The following is a 22,508-nucleotide window of genomic DNA, read 5'->3' as shown; positions in this document are numbered from 1 at the left end:
GTGAAAGATATGAATAAAAATGATGTTATATCAGCCAGCGCAAATACCTGTATTTAGTTCCTGTTTTCGGTCGAAGTCCAAAGTAGTCGATTGTCGAGTTCACGCGCATAGGTTTAGTTACTATGATCACGCGCGTGAACTCGACAATCGACTACTTTGGACTTCGACCGAAAACAGGAACTAAATACAGGTATTTGCGCTGGCTGATATAACATCATTTTTATTCATATCTTTCACATCTACTGCAGTCAGATTCACTCGTGTTCACTCTTAAGGAATCACTCAACATGGCTGGGCACTTGTATGACACATCAAATATGTTAAGAGGATAAAAGCAGGTTTAAAACTTGCCCCATTCAAGTCAATAGGGTGCAAATTTTAAAAATAGGATAACACAGTGTAGGCAACACCGATTTTTGTCGTTGTTCTCTGTATTGACAGCACTCCAAATTTACTAAAAATTGAGCTCAATGTTAAAATTGACCGGAGTTCTCCTTAAAATGCATGAATGTTTCGCCAATCATTATTGCATATTTGGGTCTTTAGCGACCCAGATCTTTATCTAACACGGATGGATCTCTACCTGTCGCGATAATATAAAACTCTTTTGATATTTTGAGTATCAATTACAGAAGAATAAAATAAAGCATATTTTGTTACCTTTTGGATCTTGGAAGGGTTCAGTTTGAGCAGATGTTTTATACCATCATCACTGTCCTCGCCAGAGCTCATTTCCCAGTATCGCTGGGAGAAATCGCTGAGCCATTTCAAGTTTTGCTGAAGATACATCCTATTCTTTTGTTTTCTGTCTGCGGTAACTATGAGTGAAACGTCACTTCACCATTGTATACTAAACATTGCCACCTTGTGGAATAAAGGTGAATTGCACTTTAATCAAAGATTAAATTATTGTTGTGCAGAAAAAATATACTTGTTGCACTGCTACACACCTCGGTTCTGTTAGCGATCCTATAAATGTATTTTTTTATTTACAAAAGAATTAATAACATTTATATATTTATTTTTTCTTGTTATTGTGTTAATAATGAATTGATTGAGGAATACTAAGAAGGTTGATGTCTAACTTTAAAAATGAATATGGAGGGTATTTAATGACTTCCCGAGTCACTAAAGACCCGAGGTATGCGTTGAAGGGTTAAAATGTAACTCAAACTGGAAAAAATAAGCTCCTGGCATGCAATGTCTCTTACACGGTCGCCTAACAAATGCAAAATTAGACTAGTAGTCTTCAAAACATTTGTACAATATAATGTACAATATAATGCTCCAGAATAATAAACCAAAACTGAAAGAATTAGCATCTTCTGCATAAGGTTTTCTTCTCATCAACGTATAGACGTTCCAGCATGACATGGGATTTTACTCTTTCTTAATGATTGAATTGGTTTAATCACAGACCTCTTTATGAAAAGACAGTGCATTGCCTTTAGCTTTTCAGCTTAGCCTAAGAAATGTAACAATAAATTTCACATTATTCATCAGTCTCAATATGTATCAGCAAATTCTTCAGTGTGTTTTTATACTTCGAATGAACTCCCTTTATATAAGTGTTATTTAATCTGTTATGCATAAAACTGTATTTTTGTAGGTTTCCATTATCAATTTGCAAGACTCTATCAGTGTTGCTTTTATATTGATAGGTGGCAACTGACACGTTTAGCCAGGAAACAAAGACCTGGGCCTATTATAACCTTGCTCTGGAGTTTTCCTACATAATTATTTTAAATATTATGGAGGGATCCAGTCAGATGCACCGGATGGGTTCAATTTCATGCTTCAGGCAGCGGTTCCCTGAAGTAATTTCCCATGTGGCCACACTCCAGGAGCACTGCTGCTGCCCAAGAGCAAGCCCTAGTCTCCCGGCCACGCGCTCCATTCCCGGCTGCCAGAGCGGAGGCATCAGCACAGCCCAATTGTCACGCGGTTTGTGCTGGCATTTTAATTTAGCGCCCATCAGTGCTGATTTTTCTCACTATCAAACTGAGCTCAAGCACCAGAAACCAACTGCTGACTACAAAAGTAGAAGCTGTTGAGCCAAGTTGTTGTTTTTTAATTATTTATTGATACTATAGCGAGGACAGGAAACGGTCAGAAAAGATGAGGATGTGATCAGGAAGCACATGCCAGAATCAGGAAACATGGGCCAGAATCAGCACTTTTCAATATGTATGGTAATATGTATGTGAATTATATATGTATGCAAAAAAATTACATTTAAAAAAATTTTATACAATTTTTTTTATAGTTTTGTAACTCATTTATAATTATATATTAAAAAATATATTTTTAGTGTAACTATTGGACTTAACAAATTTAGACAAATGTGAATGTGTCGGTACTGCCATTTTAGATTTGGAACAACTTTTTTTAATACACAATATTAATTATACAAAATTATGTAGTTTTTGTGTGTGCTGAATTCAATATCCACTCCAATCCATTCAAAAGAAATGTGTCAGGAAACATGTCAGTTTGAATAAGCTTCTAATATAGAGGAATAAACCAATTCAGCAATCAATTTAGAAATACACTTTGTCTAAAACAAAGATGCAATTACGTATTAGAATAGCTCTTCGAACTCTCTAATATCTTATAATTAACTAATCAGCATTGCTTTTGTTTATGTTTTCCCAGACTGTTAGACTAATTAGTGTTGAACTAAACCTATCAAAGACTGAGGCGTCTCATGAGAACAGATCATGTCAAAGTGATAGTAACTGGCTGTGAAGCACTCTGGGACTTTAAAGTGGGCTGCTCAAACTGTGCAGAGGACTTTTTGGATTGGGTCAAGAAGCTTCATTCCCTGCAGGCACGTTTAATTGGCCAAAGGCATGGAAACATGAATATTAGGGGTCTGTACTTCTTTGCATGGTCAGTGTGACAGGCTTGAGTGTGTTTGTGGGTTTGAATGTCCTTTGCATGTGTGTATCTTGTAGGGAAAGATCATACATAATGACAAGTTTACGAAAGCCAGCAGAGGTCGGAAGAAACAGGAAGCTGTCGACTTCCCATGTAATCTCAAAAGAATAAACATCTGCAGTGTTTGCCTGTTGGACTCCTCCAATCGCTCCTGGAGTGATCAATATGATGGATGGATAGCGTGTTTAATTGTGCCCCACTGGACACAATCTGCAGAAAAAGACCAGTCTTTGACATCTACCTTAGTAAAAATGCTCTCTGAACATCCTTTGTGTGATTCCATCAATTTCATTTTTACCCATAATTAGTGACCTTTGATCTCACCAGTTCCCTATTGATCCTCCATCAGTGCCTTCAGCCTATAGGTCCAGATCACCATTTCAAGTCTCTTTAGGTCTTAATGACTGTATAGCACAGGGTTTCCATTGAACCAGCACTATGGTGTGGTGTCAGTATGATGTACAGTATGTGGCTAGATTTCTTTGAAAATCTTTGTAGGAAATGGATTGGTGTATAGTATGATATGCAATGATTTGATATCTGAAAACATTTTACATTATAAAACTGCTAGGTGTTCTGGAATAATGCTGGTGCTGATGTAAGATTATTGTTTGATGAATAATCTGACTCTTAGGATCTCAGAGTTGTTGCATTGGAGTTTTTTTATACCATATACCAGCATGTTCCCATAAACTGCATCATATAAGGGGGCACAAAATTACATTGTGAGCTCTTGTAAAATTATACTAATAATAGGAATTTGGAATGGATATGAGCAAAATACCAATATTCACTCATTCTCACTCCATAATGAACAAGATTTAAAAATGGGGAAAATATGACTTTAAAATGCAATTCTAATTAAGTGTTTGTTAATTAATCATTACAATCCTTTCACAGATTTGTGATTCTTTTGTGTCTTTTTTTAAAAAGCTTAATGCTAGAAAAGCTTAATTAAGAAATCTAGCCACATATCATACTGACACCACACCATAGTGCTGATTCAAAGGAAACCCTGTGCTATACAGTCATTAAGACCTAAAGAGACTTGAAATGGTGATCTGGACCTATAGGCTGAAGGCACTGATGGAGGATCAATAGGGAACTGGTGGTGAGATCAAAGTTCACTAATTATGGGTAACAATTAAATTGATGGAATCACACAAAGGATGTTCAGAGAGCATACATACATGCGTACATACATACATACACACATTTAATATTATTCCAAACAACATCACATTTATTTTAAAGACTGAAAAAAGTGAAAACAAGAATAATGTGCTAATACTCCCACTCTCCTTCTTGTCTATCCTTTTCTCTTTCTCATTCTTCATTCTTGTCTGTGAAAAAGCAGCATTGTCTTGCAGGCGAATTAAAGCGATCAGCCTTTCATAAGCAGCCGTGCTTCATTTATAGTGTACGTCAGTATCAGTGTTGCAGAAGATCCTTCAAGCTGGATGGCTCACCTGAGCGACCCAGGCTGATAAATGTCCCATAACACATGGAGCAAATTAGCGCTATTAAAGAGGCAGCCCCTTTCATTAGCTCAGCTTTTTTTGCGTGTTGAGTCACACTTAGATGGAAACTTAGATTTTCCTTTATTAAGATACATTTATAAAATGTGACTATATACAATTGTGTGTAATTTTGTTGTTGTTGAGTCCACACACTTGATTCATGTGAGGGGTGTACATTTTTTTTAAATGTGAAAATACTTTCTCCTCCATTTTTATGTGTAGTGTCCTTGAATAGTATTACAATTGTGGCTCTAAAAAAAACAAAAATTGATTTATTTCAAATTAATTCTTTGATAAAGCAGAGATTTGCCCATTTCATGATATGCCCATCTCATGCTCCACTGTCTACATCCGTGGATCTGCTCACCGTAAATCCGAATCCATTAGCGATGCCCCAAATTAGGAATCCTATTACATGCCCTCTGGCACAAGACAACCGGGTTCATTTGCTGTGATTTCAATAGCTGGGAATCGTCTATGTCTGGCTCTGTTCATAAAATGCTTTGATGCACGCTGGACATCAAAGAGTGAACCGCAGCGCTTGACCTGAACATTAAGTCAGAAGTGACACTGCCAAACCATCCAGGTTATAAAGTCAAGTTGAGTGCCAAAACTTTAGAAGTGATGCCATTTGACTTTTAAAACTGGCCTGCCACATTATTGATTCATGGTAGTGTATTATGAATCTCGTGATTGCAATAAAGGAAAGGTTTTTCATGAATGTGGCTTGAAGTGCTGCTACATCACAATCAAAAAAGCTTCTGCAGTTTGTAAGGCTCAAAAAAGGGCAACACAAATTTAACAAGTCGACGTGAATTATGAAAACTTGATTGTTGAAGGTTTCCCTTTTAATTCCCAAAATGTTTTGTTTCTTTAAATCCAAAACAAAGTTTTTGTTCTCTCATAGCATTTAAAAATAATAATTTGAGAATTCAGGGGGACATTTTATTTTATTTTAGAAAACCATAGAGATTTGCATTCAGATCTCCTTTATTTGCTTGCAATAATATATTAAATAGTGTTTTTGCCCTCTTGAAGCAATATTTAGTCATGAATTATTGAGCACATCCATAGGGCACTGTGCTATTTCCTTTGCTAATTTCCCTCGTTTTTTTTCCACAGCTGTTATGATTTCTAATTTCTTTTAAATGTGTCGTTTAAATGTCAGCTTGTTCAGAAACGTCCCCCCAGTGCAATAATCCACTGTATTTCCCCTCTCATTGTTAAGATTACCTCCAGTGGGCCAAATCTGTAGAGACCCGCTTGAGAGCCAGAGAATGTGTAATTAAAGCAAGACCGAGACTATCGATTTACAGCTTATAGGATTCCTGTCATGTGTTTGCCCTAGACATCAATTTAGGATGTGCTTATGTGTGTGCACACAGACAAAGATGGGCGGTCACAATGTGCTGTTTTGTTAGATCGCTGGCCAGTGTGTGTTAGTAGCATAAATCCTTCCAGTCTGTCCCAGGCACATTGAATATTTTTAGTACCCTGGTGCGTGTTTGGGGTTAGAGTGTGTGTTTAAAAGGATAGTTCACCCAAAAATTCTAATTCTGTTATTCCTCAACCTCAAGTTGTTCCAAACCTGAATTAATGTTTTTTCTTCTGCTGAACACTAAATAATAATATAGTTGGAACGGAAGAATATGGGTAACCAAACAGTTGATGGGTCCCATTTACTTCCATAGTATGGAATACAAAATATTATTTTGTGTTCAGTAGATGAACGAAATTCATACAGGTTTGGAACAACTTTTAAATTATCTGTAAATGATGACAGAATATTAATTTTTGGGTGACCTATCCCTTTAAATGTCTCACCACAGACTAATGAAGCTGTAAATGTGGTTAGCCTGCTATTTGTGCCGGATCAGCACGTCTGCTAACAGCACAGGCTTTATTAGTGGCATGTGACGCACTTCATTTGTCTGGAGGCACCCCTGCCCATCTGATTTTTATCAGCATCTTTCTTTGTTTTTTTTTGCTGCATTTTGTTGTACAATGGTACAGTGATGTCATCAGATGGTAATTAGAGATGCACGATACAAAATTTCTCCGCCGATACCAAAAGCCGATTATTCAGTCTGACATATGCCGATTTTATGCCGGTCAAATGCACACGGAACGCACATGTAGGAAACCTTGTGAATTACAGCCGTTTCACAACACAAGCGTGAGCAGAGCGTATTTTTTTTGGCGTGCACTTTAATCAATGAGTGCATTTACACCGTAAGCAGGAGCGTCACCTGAGCAGCAGTGAGGCGGGGGTTTCGGTGTCGAGTCTATTTTTGCTGCGCTGCTCACGCTCAATTAAAGTGACAGCATACTTTTGATGGACAAAATAAATATGATTTCACACAAAAAAGTGCCCAAAATGCACAGAATTTGTATCTTTGTCTATACAGAATTTGTCTAGCGCGTTTTAACAATAAAACGCTATAACGATAATTACTGTAAATAAAACGATATCAAGAGTTCGATAAATGTTCGATAATGTTTATGCGCCAAAAGCGGAACAAAACTCATTTGAACCGTGCGCGCCTCACGGACCTCTCGGCTCAAAGTCCAAACGGCAGCGCAAGCTCACCAGAGCAGACGCGTTACTCTGTCACGAGATCCAGTGAGAAGCGCTTGAATTCAGCGAAGAACTCACATGTCTCAGTGATTTAAACTAGTTTAAAGGCAGATGAAACAACGCTGACGAACAGGAGAAGCACTGTGCGCAACGATACAGTCAGAAGGCTTTTCCGTCTACAAATTACCATAATTTACCACGGATTTACTGTAACATTAGCCTAGTAATATTAACTGCACCATGAAATGTGGGATATACATTGAATTGTATTATTATTAATGTAGACAATGTATTAAAGGACAAATGGAATATAATTACAGTATTTAATAATGCATTTAGGCTACTGGTTTTCATACAAATACCATAGAAACCATGAAGTAACATGTTGCCATGATAGTGAGGTGCTGTAGGCTGTGCCCGGTTTTATCTGTGGTTATCTTGATCTAAATGCATGATGTTGGATGACCAATTGTTAATTTTAATAAAACTCAAACAGTCATAATATTACATTTCACCAAATAAAAATCAGCACATGCAGAAACTAAGAAATATTTTTTTCTATTAAGATATTTTTTTTGTTAAGGAAAAATGACAAATGTTTGAATGTTCTACCTCAGATTTGTGAATGTTCACCTGTTTGGCAAGTGTTTGTCATGATATGTTCTGACAATAAAGAGTAGTTTAAACCCAGAATTAACGCTCTGGTTTCTACAACTTCTGCCTTTAATCTGCCTTTAAACTTGAAAGAAAACAAAGTTTTAATCAAATTAATCTAAATGGATTTATTGCGTTTTGTAACCAAACTCTTCCTCCTCCAAGTAAGATTGTATGGTGACCGTGATATTGTTTCTAATACATTGCTGATTGTATTATATTACCATCAAAATCATAAAAACCTTCCTGCCAGCAAATTTTCCTGCTGTCACGAGTCGGTGGTGCTTGCCCTCTCTTTCTTGTGTTGTCTTCATTTTCATCCCTTCATTCTGCCATATTTCTTCATCTTCCCCCAACGCTCTGTTGATCTCTGTCCGTTTCTATCCATCTCACTCTGATTTGTATCAGATTTATTCCCTTATGGGTTGAGTGGTGAAGTGAAGTGGAGACACAGGGGAGTTTTATAGATATAAATGACAGCTCTCTCCTCGTGCTGTAGAGCCAGCGTCTCAAATGGAATATGCAACATTCACACAGTGGATTCGCCTTCCACTTTAATCTTCTTCCCCTGCCTGAATGAATGTAGTTGTTGTAATTTTCTATCTCTCATCAATTTATTACTCGTATATAATTCCAGAAATAATTGATGTAATTTAATCAATTGCTCACTTTATCACTTTGGGCCAAAAAAAGTTATTAAATAATAAACTGAGTAGTTTGTTTAAATCACACACTAATAATTTAAAGCTGTGCAATATACTTGGTTGTGTATTGTTGTCAAAGTATTTTTTTTAGCCATTTTCACTTCTGTCTGAAGGATCGCTGCTCATGACATCAGAAGTATTTTCCCCCGCACCTAAATTGTATTGAGTGTGTATTGATTTGGTGTTATTAGCTTAATTGGTGCAAAGCACCATGGAGACATATTACTATAGCTTAGCTGTGAGTCCAGGCCAGTTTTCAGCATGTTTTAATTATTTTTTCTCATACTGATGTACTGCTCAGGGTAGAGAATCTTGTTTATAGATTTTTTTCAACATAGCATATTTATTTCTGTTGTTCCTAAGCATGACTTTGAAATCTGGTACTTTATGAATGTTTGATTGCCCAGTAATTTGCTATGGATTGAATCTCAATATGTGCTCAAATTCTTTTCTTTATTTGTTTTCATATTCTCTCTTTTTGACATGTTTTCAGACTATTTCAATATTAATTCTCTGAGTTTGTAATTACAGTATAGGTGCATGATTGTTTGATTATGAAGTGAGGCATGCATGCAAATGATATTTAATTATTTAGATTGCAGCTTAAACCAATCTGTAACATTAGAACATGTTGAGATCCACTGGCTTACACAGTATGGCTCTTTACATGGGCAGAAAGAAACACACAACACACAAAAGGTGTTAAAAGCTAATGTCAGAATACTATAATAAGCGCAAAAATACATAAAACAAACTCATATTAGGTGAAATTGTCCATTTATTTTTTAATTAGTTGCAACTATTCTGATCTAAAATTTTGTATTGAATGCAATGAATATGTTCCTTTGTGGAAAAAGTGCTCTTAAAGCAACACCATGTAGTTTTTCAACCTTCATAATATATTTCCAAGACCCTTGTGATGGTACATCAACTTTTACAATAGGTTGAATGACATGTCTGCCATAGCCTGACGGGGTCTGTATTGCTTTTACTGGCACTACGTAACTTCGGGTTTCGGGTAGTAACCAGAGCACAAAAAGAACTACTTTATGCTTTATTCGACTGCTTTATGGCATACCTCACTTCCCCCACTTCCTCAAATTCGGACGTGAGAGCCCAACTAGCGTTTGTTTGCCGGCTGGTATAGTGTCTGTATGTTGTTGTCATGGCCGAAGCAGCAACTAAACCGAAGAAGGCAAAGGTTTTGTCGGAGGAGACTAGGAAGAGAAAAAGGGAGAGTGATAAAATCAAAGGCCGGACGAGGATCAATATCGGTCCAGCGTTCGCTCGCTGGTGTGACCGATACTGACTTGGCCGTCATGCTGTCGGACTAGTACCGGTAATACATGATTAGACGGACAAAATCATCTTTTAGGATAACTATCCTAATGGCTGCAGGCTGATAGTCATGTTTGTGTATTTATTTTTCTGGTGAAAGTGTCTTGCCTCAGGCTATAATGCTAATCGATTTTTCAAATTTGCAGATTCATCTACGGTAGCTTGATATTATAATATTGATGATATATGGCTATTACCTACCACACAAACATTGAATTTAATTAGCATATCCATTATGTAAAACCGTAGCCAATAGGCTCCTATAATGACGCTGGCTTGTAAACGTGAGCTACACAATCTTTTGGCGTTTGAAAAAAATTGTTTCATTGTTCGTTGTTTTTGTTTTCCGTTGTTTTTATATATATATATATATATATATATATATATATATATATATATATATATATATGTTACACACTGATGTCTATGGAAGAGGTAATAATAATGCTTTCCATTATAATTCGACACGTTTTATTCATATCAGATACACATTGTGTAAGTAACTTCAGTGTTTACTCTATTCTATTCCCAGTTCACCAGCCACTTACTTTTAAGTATTTCGGGAGAAGTGGATGAATTCACGTGTTGTAAACATAGAGGTTGTAAATCCAACAGATCCGATTCTCTGAACTGCGTCTGCGGCACAAACTAACACGGCGGCGCCCATCGCGCATACAGCTCAACTAACGCGATCGTTATAAAGGTGTTTTAACAACAATATACTTCCACTTGCATGTATTTGACAATCGGAATATCAGAATATTCACAAATGTGTTAGCTATGGCATGAAATATCTGAGCGCGGAGAGGGGGAATCTATATCGTCGATATCGTTGCTTTTTTCGATAGTAATATCTTGAAAGTTCATATCGAGATATAGATACGATAACGATATATCGTTCAGCCCTAACGCACGCTCGTTTGCTGTTTATCCAGCACCGGCTTTGGAATGAACGATGTCCACAGATAAGAGTATGTTGCATGATTTCATGAAAGTATGATGTATTGCGACATCAGAAACGAAAAAATACAAATAATGACTATTGTAACGCTTGGCGTAAAGCAAGTCAAATTTGTAGTTTTCTTATGTCTCATTAGAACTACAGAAACGCGACCCGATCTGGCAATCTTACATAGTGTGGTTATAGCAGATAAAGAAAATGTAATTTAAGTGCAGTTAACATCCAATTAAGAGTCCAGAAACATTGTCCACTTCACACAAGTGTATTCTCTTGAAGTATATCATTTTCATAACGTACTTTTTTTTTTTTTTTTTTTTTTTGTGTGATAGTCTACTTCTTTTTCACAATGATTGCAGTGCATTCTGGGATTATCTACAGTTTGTATAGAATTTAACAGATGTGTAGCTCCTCCCCTTAGCTCTCAGTCCCTCTTCAAATGTAAAAGAGTCACCAGACAAATTGATTAGCAAAGCAATTTCCCGTCAGGTAACAGGTTAGGACATCAGAATTAATCAGGCTTCCTCATACGGTAAAAGAGCTAAATATGACTGGGAGGTTTCACCATGATAAACTCTTAAGTTTCTCCCCCCGTCCCCACCTCTCAGTGAAGGGACATTAGCGAGGCAGTTAATCAAAATCACATTAGCATATAGTACAGGCACCCTTAGATTATAGTAGCCCATCCCCACAGGAGCAACGTGGACCGAATGCAGAAGAGATCCTAGTGTTCCTCCTAATGGGATCAACACGTTTGGGTTTTAGATGGATTCAGGTCAAAACTGAGCCTAGCATTATACCCACATAACCACACACACATTCGATCATCTGCGTCAAGTTGTTAAAGTGCATGTTTGTAGCATAAATCAGTACGTTTCCTTGTTTAGTGGCAAATGTGTCAATAAAATGGAGAAAAGTGAATCAATAGAGTAAGACAGTTAAGATTCCCCACTGTGATCAGTTATTCAGGCTTTGTGTGTGGCACTGTCGATTGAGAGGTTTCACTGACCTCTGTTTACCTCTGTGTGTTCTGGTGGCATCTATAGGGCTGTCAATATTAGTTTAACACATGCAATTTCATTAATTTTGTTTAACACTGTTTTTGTTTTTTTTTGCGTTAAAGGGATAGTTTACCCTAACATGACAAAAAATTGCTTAATTTACTCACCCATGCAAACCCATACGTTTTATACTTTAGTTAATCTTTGAAACAAATGAAGATTTTCTTTTAACGAAACCCCTAAAAAGAATCACTCCATATCCAAGTCGAATAGAAAACATTGCTTTATGATGAATAGATTTAATTTAGGCAAACATATGTGTGTTTATATGTGGATAAAAGTCTAAATTAGATCTTTTCATTGAAAAAAATATTGTATACTTTCACAATAGTAGGATTATACCATCTATTCATATGGATTTATAGCTTTAAGTTTAGTACCTGGACTTTTCATGGAGGCACCGAAACCTCTCTGGTTTCATTAAAAATATCTTAATCAAAGTGGTTTTGGAATGACATGAGTTAAATTATGACACAATTTAATATTTGGGTTAACTATTCCGTTAACATATTATTTAATTTGTGTGATTTCTAAAAGGTGATCAAATTATTTGGTGCTTACTGAAACTGATTGGAGATGTAGCGCGTAAGTTGGCATTTCTTATGGTGAAATATAATTAATTTAAATAAAAACTCAAGAAGTGATATATCTTCAAGAAAAATGCAAACAGCAGCAAATACTTATTCATAGTTTTGAGTGTTTGAGTGAGGTCACTGTTGCATTTATAATACAAGTGTAATTCACACAAAATGTGGAACCTAATAATAACACAAATGATTAGTATTTAGTTTTCTTAATTTTTTTCTTATTGAAACTGAATGTGTTAACTATGCAAAATTGTAGACATTAATTTGAATGGTTAATGAATTTTTTGATTGGACTATGATCAAATATTTTAGCATTGGGAAAAAATTGCACAATTCAAACTCCATAAACCATAAAACTTGGATTGCGGTTCAAAATGCTGCTGGCCCTGACTTCTGGACAGAGCTGTATCTGTGGATCAAAAGGGTTCTCCAGAAAGCTGTCGATAAGCACATCGATAGAGCTGCCTCTCCTTGTTGTTCAGCGTGTGAGTGTGCAGCCGTCAGCATTTGTGATAAAGATATATCCATCGAAAGTCCTGGAGGCTCATACTCTCTCTCTGATTAAGAATGACCTTCCCAAGGACTAATAAAACTTAACTTTTTATAGCTAACTTACACAAATTCTTCCCCACCAGCCACACATCTTAAGTTTCAGTGCTACAGTACTGATGCAGACAAGGTATGTTCAGGCACAGAATTTGCATGACGGTGTCTGGCTGGCAGTCAGCATTCTAATTCATCCCAAAAGCGTTTAACTGAGTCCAGTTAAGCAGGGTTGTTTGCCATTCAGAAGTGGATTAAGAATGCCTTTTAAATTCCAGTTCAATCATTTGAATCAATGTAGCAATAGCAAACAGGAATCCCAATTGCAAATCTAACTGGAATTTAAAATGTTTTTTTTTAAATAATTCTCTAATGCTCACCAAGGCTGCATTTATTTGATCACAAATAAAAATCAGTAATATAGTAAAATACCATTTTATAGAATTTAGTTTTCTCTTTTAATATATTTTAAAATGTCATTTTTTTCTTGTGATGGCAAAGCTGATTTTTCAGATACTTTTAGCTATATAGGCTCCTGAAAACTGATGCAATTAGGTAAATGAGAAGGGAGTAATGGAAGCTGTTGCAGTGCCCACTTAGACGCATATTATTCTCACCACTCACAGAAACGACTGAATTTAGTTGACTGTGAAACTCATCACTCGGACGTTATTGACTGAAACTGCCTCCCTAATAATATAATGTGGTTTGTGCAAAGCTAATGATTATTTCCTTGAGCATACTGATGCGTATCTGAGAAATTTCATTTACCCAGCTTAGATTAACCATGTTACACCCGCACCAAGAAAATGATTTACATTATTAGGTAAATATGTTAATGTAATCTCATCCGCTCCCTGTGGTTCTTCCATAACTTCATTTTCCCAGGAGGAATTGCAATGCAGTCAGGATGAGTTTAACTGAGTGGAGCTCTTTCTTATTTTGTCTTTATAAGAAATAAACGCATGAATTTGTGCTCTGAGACCTCATCTTTGCTCAGCAAATTAAGCTTGACATTGACTGTATGCATCTGTGCTTTGTTATTGTAGTTTATCCCACTGTCAGTCAGTTTACTATTATTCTTTGAGTTTAGGGCCACAGGCCTTGCGTGGTTGTGTGAGAGCGTCTCTAATTGTCGGAGAATGCATCAGTCTGAACTCATCATCTTTTGAGTCTGAGCTGACCTCTGGCTCATACTGCCTGAGAGAATGTGTTGAGTTCATCTCTTTTTTTTAGTTACATCCACTAACCATTCATCTAAACTGAGCAGTGTGGGTGTTGTTTTGATGGCTCACTGAATTAAAGAACAATCAGAGTCTTTAGGTATTTGGTGGTGGCAAACTTTTTTTATTTTATATAATTGGATAATTTCTTTTTAAACAGATGATGTATGCTGCCAATGTGCTAAAGTGAGGACAAAGAGAGTAAAGCGAGGACACATTTTATGAGACCCCTTTAAAAGCCTGTTTGACAGTCAAGACTTGGTTTTGGGGATTAGGTTATAATTCGGTTAAACTAAGGGTTTTGGTTTTAGCACTTAGTTGTGATGGGTACTGTTAGGGTAGAAGCTAGTGATTGTATTGTGTCTATGAATATCCTCACAAAGATAGATGTACAAGAATGTGTGTTTGAGTGATGATGCAAACAAATCATTGCATTGCTGAGCTATGAATTGATTGATCGAATTGAATCACAGTTTGAACTGATTTTGTAGAAGTGAATGTTAGCAACTCTAACATTTGTTTTTTTTTTTCTACATGAGTTTAAATGAGAGATGCTGTTAAAACAGCTTTGTCTTAATGCTGTCATAAACCCTGATCATGAAACTAGCCTAATGACAGTCTTTAGGATGTGTAATGAGCACATTAACGTGCACTATACTACGATGCTGTTGAATGCTTGAATCTGATTGCTTGACGAACGTTTGGCTAAAGTAGTTCCACGCAGGTCTTAACCACATTACAGTTCTATATAACTTCGCCAAATGATTTCAGTCATTTAAAATATCCTTACAGCATACAACAGCAAAATAACCACAACCCACAATGACACTGACCAAGCAAATAATTTCCTTTTTTTTGTTGGTCACAAAATTAAGTTTAATTACGCAAATCACATATGTCTTTCTCCCACTCTCTTTCCCACTCAAATGCACACACATACACTACGGACACACATTCGCACAGAAACGTGTTATCAGCGCTGCTTTGATGATTTTAAAATAGTTTAACAACTTAAAAGCTATATCAATTTCTCACTAGTGAGGTAATAATGACCCTGTTCTTGGACCAGATAAACGTACAGTTTCGCTATTAGTAGAGACGCTGCTGTTGAACAACACTTTAGAGAGACGCACAGACGCAGGTAATTCACACAGGCAGAAACTAATTCTCTCTCTCTCTCTCTCTCTCTCTCTCTCTCTCTCTCTCTCTCTCTCTCTCTCTCTCTCTCTCTCTCTCTCTCTCTCTCTCTCTCTCTCTCTCTCTCTCTCTCTCTCTCTCTATCAGTGGATGAAGCCTCCGTTACTAGCTCTAAAATTATGTTTTGGAATTGGCAACGGAGGCTTGGAATTAGATGCGTAAGAAATTAGTCATACACAAGAGCATTTTAAGGACAAAAACCTGACACATGTCTTGAAATACATCATCTGAACAATGTTTTGAGGTGTGGTAACCATAGTATAAGCAGAATAATTTACTCCGGGCCATTGAATTATTAGAAAAATAGGGTACATTACCACCTTGGGTGTGCATTATTTTTCTAATAATTCAACGGCGGAGTCAATTATTCCTTACTTAAAATAATTACGATATTCCCAGCTTTATTTTACATTGGTGCAGTGCTGTCACCAAACCACTGTGAGTATTTTGCTGTGTGAACAAGCAATAACCAGGGCAGTGAATGGAAAGCCCTGTGTGCACAGTAGTCTTCAGGGTTAGGAGAGAGAGAAGAGATAAGACAGACTGCATTTCCCAGGAGGCTGTGCTATCTGTAGCAGTCAGCCAGACAGTTAGAATGGGTCATTCTGTTTATTCAGACACATGCTGACAAAGCCAAAAACATACACACTCACACACTCACATAAAAGCGCTGTTCAAACAAACCCGCTCTGTTTCATACATTTCCCTAGTCGCACACCAACAAGCCTTGCGCTGTTGGGTTATTAAGCTCTGGCCTTAAATAGGAGATTTTTTTTTCTGTCTGTCTCAAATCCAATATGGCTCCCATAGATGAGGACTGGGCCTCAATTTGCAGAGCCACAATGGCCATGTGCTGATGAAGAGATATCTCAAATGAGATTCACAGTTGTCTTTTTCCCATTTCTTCAGAGAAGGCTATACAATAGCAAAGTCCAGCAAGAGACATGCCATTCACTCTTATGATTATAGATAGGGTTCAGACAACAATGGGCTGCAGACACAGATTTGAGGTGACAGAGAGAGTGAAAAGGTCTTCATATATCTTCTTTTAAACACTGAAAATGACTCAAAAGACTGAAGAATGGGAGTGAGAGAAATCAGTCTGGCTGCTATTGATTTGTAGTTTGGTTCCCAGACATGTAGAGATGTATAATTTATGGCACTGCCACTGTCTTGAGAATGCTGTGTGAACTTTTTCAGTTTTCAGTGAGCTTCAGTTTTGGTTAACAATATGACCAGTGGAGATTAAGAAACAAGAAAGTCCTTGTAGAAGGCATGATTTTAATAAACAAACCTAAAATAGTTTGACTCTCTTAAGTTATTAAGCAGCACAACTGTTTTCAACATTGATAATAATAAGAAATGTTTCTTCGTCGGCATATTAGAAAGATTTCTGAAGGATCATGTGACTCTGAAGACTGGATTAATGGCTGACTTGTTTTATACAAACGCAGTTGCTGCCATTTTTCAACAATTGTTTTGTACACTGTAATGGATTATAAGATAACCAACAGGTACGATTTTAAAAGAAATCAGTTTCATCTCAAATCAGTGTCTCTTATCGCCATAATTATTTATGTGGAGAAATGCCGTGTAATAAGTGGTAAGACTGTATCGTCTCCCTTAAATGTCTATCTAGTTTGAACTTGCTGCTCGCTAGCAACTGCTTTCTTCACGGAAGCTTTGCGTTTAAAGACCTAAACTGTGTCAACTCAAGTCAATATTTCGTGTCTAATTATTTAATTATGTGGCAAGTAGCCGTGTTATAAGCGGGATAATGTACATCCAGCCGGTTGTTATTGCAGAATTAACCCCTTCAGAGTGATGCAAGACTCGAATACCCTGTCGGGGTTTATTCTGTGATCCGACGATGTACATTATCTCTTACTTAAAGCTGTGTTTTGTTGTTTGATTAACAATGACAGATAGAAGCAGGTATTTAAAGGCTGCTGTCACTTTAAGACCTAATGCACAGATTCAATATAATGAATACTTGACATAATTTTGTATGTATGTATCTATTATGTATGTATGTATTCAAGGAGATGCGAAAGAGGAATCAATTTGGTGATCGCATGCTACTGTATCTGAAGCTCAGCTCTCTGCGCGTGCGTGATTTGGGTCTGTGCGGCTTTGATAACCGCTCATGAGTACCGAATGGAGTTCTCTTTTGCCTCTTTTTGCACTTGAATGGCTTTAAAATCACTTAAATGTGTAAATTAACAAGACAAAACATGTGCAAATGATAAACTGTCACTCTATGATTGTTAAACATGCATGCCGAACCGTAGGGCCTGGTCCGTACGGATCTTGGGTCAACTGATACGTTAAACCCCTACTATTACCCAATCAGCATCCAGGAGCTAAATTGCCTTTTAACATTAGTTCAGATTTCATCCTTAAACATCTCCCTTTGTTGCCTCCTCTCGTAGGTCGGCAGACATGTCCACCAGAGAAGTTTGACTGTGGTGGCTCAACAAGCAAGTGTGTGTCTTTATCATGGCGCTGTGATGGTGAAAGGGACTGTGAAAATGGAGCAGATGAGGAGCAGTGTGCTGCAGGTAAGTCCTGGGAGGGAGAGAGAGAGAAGGAGAAAATTGCTAAAAATAGCTCCTGACAGGATAATGCATAGTCCGACTTCAGTGTGGTATGTGTGTGAACTTAATGGAGTGGAGTGTTGGTAGTGATGTGTGAGTGAAGTACAGAAGCTAACAGATGTTTGATGTTATCGTTGGTGACGGTCTTTTCATTATGTCCTCCTGATGTGTAGGATAGATATTACAGAATGCTCTAGATCTTAAAAAAGAAGCCCCAATTTTTAGGTTCAGACCCCTAACAGTTGGTTCTTGTATTGACAGATTATCACAGTGGGTGGGAGTGAGTATTATATGTGTTATGGCTATAAATAAAATAGCAAAATAGCAATTCTGCTTACACACGCACTTTCTCTCTCTTCCTTACACACACAAACACACACACACCACACCACACCACACACACACACAATAATCTGGCTGCCAAATACAGGTATTTCAATTTAATATTATATTATAATAAACAAATATTGATTTTGCTTTGCTCTTTGCCATGCAACCTATACAAGCATTGATTCTCCAACTACCTCTTTTATGGAGAGATTATGTATTATACATTTGGCCTTTTAAAGTCCTTCAGGATCTTTATTATTATAACAAAATACTGATGTACATCTGAAAGGGTCATAGATAAAAGTTAACTCGGCATTTGAACTCTGCTTCCACCGTGATAAATCCACTGCAGAGCAGCTGCGAATTTGCTGGCTTGTTTATTAGTATGGCTAAACGTTTCCTGTACCGCATACAAAATCTATATCTAAAAAAAAATACTAAATCCCCTGTTAAATTATTACTATTAGTGTAATATTGTCTATATTACCGTTTTTGCATTAATCAATCAATATTTTTTTTTAATGGATAGTGAATGAAAACAAACATAACATAAATAAAATAGTAGGCTACTCAACTTTTTTTTTGCAAAAATCTGAAAAATGTACTGTATATGTACTGATAATATATTATATACCTTGATCATTCATGTTAGTTCATAGTGCATTAACAAATGTTTATTTAGCGAATGTGGAAATTAACGATGAACAATACTTTCATTAACCTCATAAATGTTAAAGGTGCAGTGTGTGATTTTTAGCGGCATCTAGTGGTGAATTTTGCGAATTGCAAATCGAAAGTCACTTACGGCCTATCCCTCCCTTTTCAAACTCAAATGAGAAGCTACGGTGGCCGACGTAACCAGCAGCACATTTCTCCCCAGATAGCAAACTCTGTAGCGCTGTTTGTTCGCTGTCGGCTACGGTAGAAACATGACGTCACAATATGTCGACCTTCATTTAAGGGGGTGCCCACCACGCTTATGTAGATATAAATGACTCATTCTAAGGTAATAAAAACATAACGGTTCATTAAGTAAGGTCTTTATACACCACTGAAAACATAGTTATGGATCTTGTATTGCATTTCTGTCAATAGATCCTCAGAAATAATACACATTGCACCTTTAATGTTATAAATGGACTGAGAAGTGTTTCAATTTATAAATATACATATAAACATATAAATCCAAACAGTCATGCTTAAAGATGGCCATCTTTAAATGTCTACACCAAAGTCATAGCATTGAAATTAGACACATATGTACATTATATGTATACCTTTTTTTTACACTTTTTTGCCTCTATTTTAGAACTCTAGATACCTAATCAAAATATAAAAATATGTAGCCTATAGTGACGATTAAAAAATAACTGAAATCTCATCCTCGAGGGCAAACATACTGCTGTTCTCCATTAATGCATCATCTAGTTAACAAATGAATTACTTTATAATTATATAAAAACATGTACAGTAGCGCACTGTATACATACCGTTTCATTGTCTGCTTTAAAACCACATCTGAAGTGTCCCACTCCTCCATGCTGTACGCAGTCTCGCGTGTCAAAACAAACTCCACGAGGCTTCCTTGATAGCTTTTATTTTGCCTCTAGAGGCCGCTCGCATACTATATAATGACAGCACACCCTTTTCAGCCGGCAAATTGGCAAACCGATTAATCGGTCGACCCCTACACTTCAGTTTAAAACCTAAATATACTGATGAGATCACACTGGTTGGTCATAAAGAGGATGTAAAGAGATTATTGTGTTTCTGAGTTGACCATTATCCTTTAATGTCTTGTCTACAAAATACATATTTCACAATTTAATCGCTTTGTTGTGTCCATAATATGTAATTATCGCACCTTTTATCCAGCCTAGTGTGCTTATTATAATCTCCAAACACAGCCGTGCAAAGTCTCTTGTCTTTGTGTCACTATAGGCTTACGCTTTCTTTTATACTTAATCATGTAATAATGAATTACAGGACACGTCTTTCAACTCTAGCTTGATCTTTTATGGTTTTTCATTTTCTAACCATTAGCACTATGATTAGCGCCATGACAGCGTTTGTTTATCTCTGTGGATTTATAGCTGTGATTTGCGTGTCGCACGGTCCTGTGCTGAACTGGAAAATAAGAGTATTAACATCACTGTAATATTTCACTGCGCTGCTGATTATAATTGATTTCCTGCTTGATGTCTGGTCCTGAGACTTCTATTTTTTATTATAGAATAACCTGCAGGACTGTTCCTTTCGATTTATAATTGAAGGTATTAAGACACGGTCTATGAATACATATTACTCTTAATGCTGTACAGCCCATATATCTTCTGAAGAATCATGTTCCCACAAAAATCACATTTCAAATCCTTTTCAAATCAGTCCACATGAACCAGAAGCTCATCAGTCAGGTGTGGCAGAACAGGGATGATTGTAGCACTTTTGGGGTTTTGCTCATTATGTTTAGGCTAAACTGTGGCAATTTTGCATCACACGAGTCTTTAAAATTATGTATTTGTTTTATTGTAAATGCATAGACTACCATTTTATTATCACAGCTGAAAACTGTTGTTCTGCTTAATATTTTTGTGGAAATATATGTGGGAAAACAATTATTTTCAACTTTTATTCTGACCCTCTGTCTGAAATGATTTGTTTTTAATGGGCGGCTCCTATAAGGGTTGTGTGTAAACAGCCACTGTTAATGTCATTGCATAGGAAATAGTATCAATGGACAGTGGACACTCGCTATTGCACGTGAAGTAAATGTTTTGAAAACATTATCCATATAAACTTTATGGTCCCACTTTATATTAAGTGGCTTTAACTACTATGTACTAACATTGAAATTAATAATTTGATACAATGGACTTATTGTGTACATATATGTTTTTATATTGTACTTATATTTTAAAAATACCTGCTTGTAATTACAGCGTTAATTAATTTATGTAATTACATTTGTAATTACACTGTTGACCCTTCCCTTACACCTTAAACCACCCTTAAACGTACCCATACCAGCACACCTGTCCTTAACCTTACCCGTATCACACCTCAATAGCAGAAAAAGTATTTTATAATACAACATGAACACAATAAGTACATTGTACTTATTTTTCTATGTAAGTACATAGTACTTAAAGCCACTTAATATAAAGTGGGACCAACTTGGTCTACAGATTAAGCATTATAAAATAATTTACTTAGGGTTTGTGATGCAGCTGCTGTCAGATCCAATACAGTTGACTGCTTCATCTTTCAACAAAAGTTTCTTTGCGAACTCTACATTACACTGTCCCTCGTTTACAAAACAAAATGCTCTGAACAAACTGATGATAATCCTCTGATGCTATCCAGGATGCCATTAAAATGAACCATCCACTTGTTTCCGACGCTGAGATGCTTCTGAAGTCTGTACAGAGATGCTTCTAAAGCCTGCAACAGATGTGTCAAAGTAAACGCTCTTTTAAAATCTATTTATATTTTACTTTATATTTTAGCTGAACCCCCAGTGTGAGTTTTTATTTTATTTTAGAATGTTTTAATTCCATGCTAATGCATCATACATACAGTATAATGGATCACTTTTATTTATTTATTTTATTCAAAATATTCACAAATTTGTCAATTATATCATGAACTGTATGATATTGTCTGATTATCAAATATGTGGAAGTGAAAGTGTTCTGTTGTTTAAAGATCTTTATAATGATCATGCTAGTGGATCTATAGCATGCCATGGGAATAGGCATGAATCGTTGTGAAAAGCGGTGAGCGCGTCCGTTTTTAGCTCAGCGCCAGTCAAAGTGCAAAAGCACGTTTGAATTTAGCAGTGACACACTGAACGTTCTAATCACACCGGTGATCGTGCGCATCAAAGGGTTCAAATTAACCAAGTTTTGGGGGTGGAGGGGGGGGAAATTCGAAACTGAGGGGGCAATGCACCCTTTGTGACGCCGGCCCTGTGTTAGACTGCTTCAGTGATTATAATGGGTTCTATTAGTAAATTAGGCTGAATGCCAGTGGACGGGGCCTATGGTGCAATGATGAATTATTATTATGTAATAAGATGTGTTCTTAACATCACTGCACAACAAAAACAACACCATAACAGCAAAAATAGTCAGCAAGTAGCAAAACACTAACAGCATTATTTATTCATGCTGCAGTTGCATGCTGGGAGGTCAAAAATCAGCAGCATTGCTCAAGAGTTTGTTCATTAAAATTTCTTAGGTTAGTTGGAACAACTTTTGGGGGGAATATTGGTGGTGT

The 22,508-nt window shown here is 36.6% G+C and overlaps 1 protein-coding gene across 8 annotated transcripts in view; it reads left to right on the top strand.

Annotated features, from left to right (window-relative positions):
- lrp8 (low density lipoprotein receptor-related protein 8, apolipoprotein e receptor) overlaps positions 1–22,508 on the top strand; it is a 159,817-nt gene that overhangs the window by 73,257 nt on the left and 64,052 nt on the right. For all 8 annotated transcript variants that reach the window (XM_079629238.1, XM_079629237.1, XM_079629236.1 and 5 more), the window contains exon 4: positions 17,736–17,864. In XM_079629238.1, coding sequence (XP_079485364.1) covers positions 17,736–17,864 — 129 coding nt within the window. The remainder of the gene's footprint in view (positions 1–17,735; positions 17,865–22,508) is intronic.

Source organism: Phoxinus phoxinus, assembly GCF_949152265.1.
Source record: "Phoxinus phoxinus genome assembly, chromosome: 11".
Classification (NCBI taxonomy): domain Eukaryota; kingdom Metazoa; phylum Chordata; class Actinopteri; order Cypriniformes; family Leuciscidae; genus Phoxinus; species Phoxinus phoxinus.
This window is presented reverse-complemented; position numbering and strand designations above follow the sequence as displayed.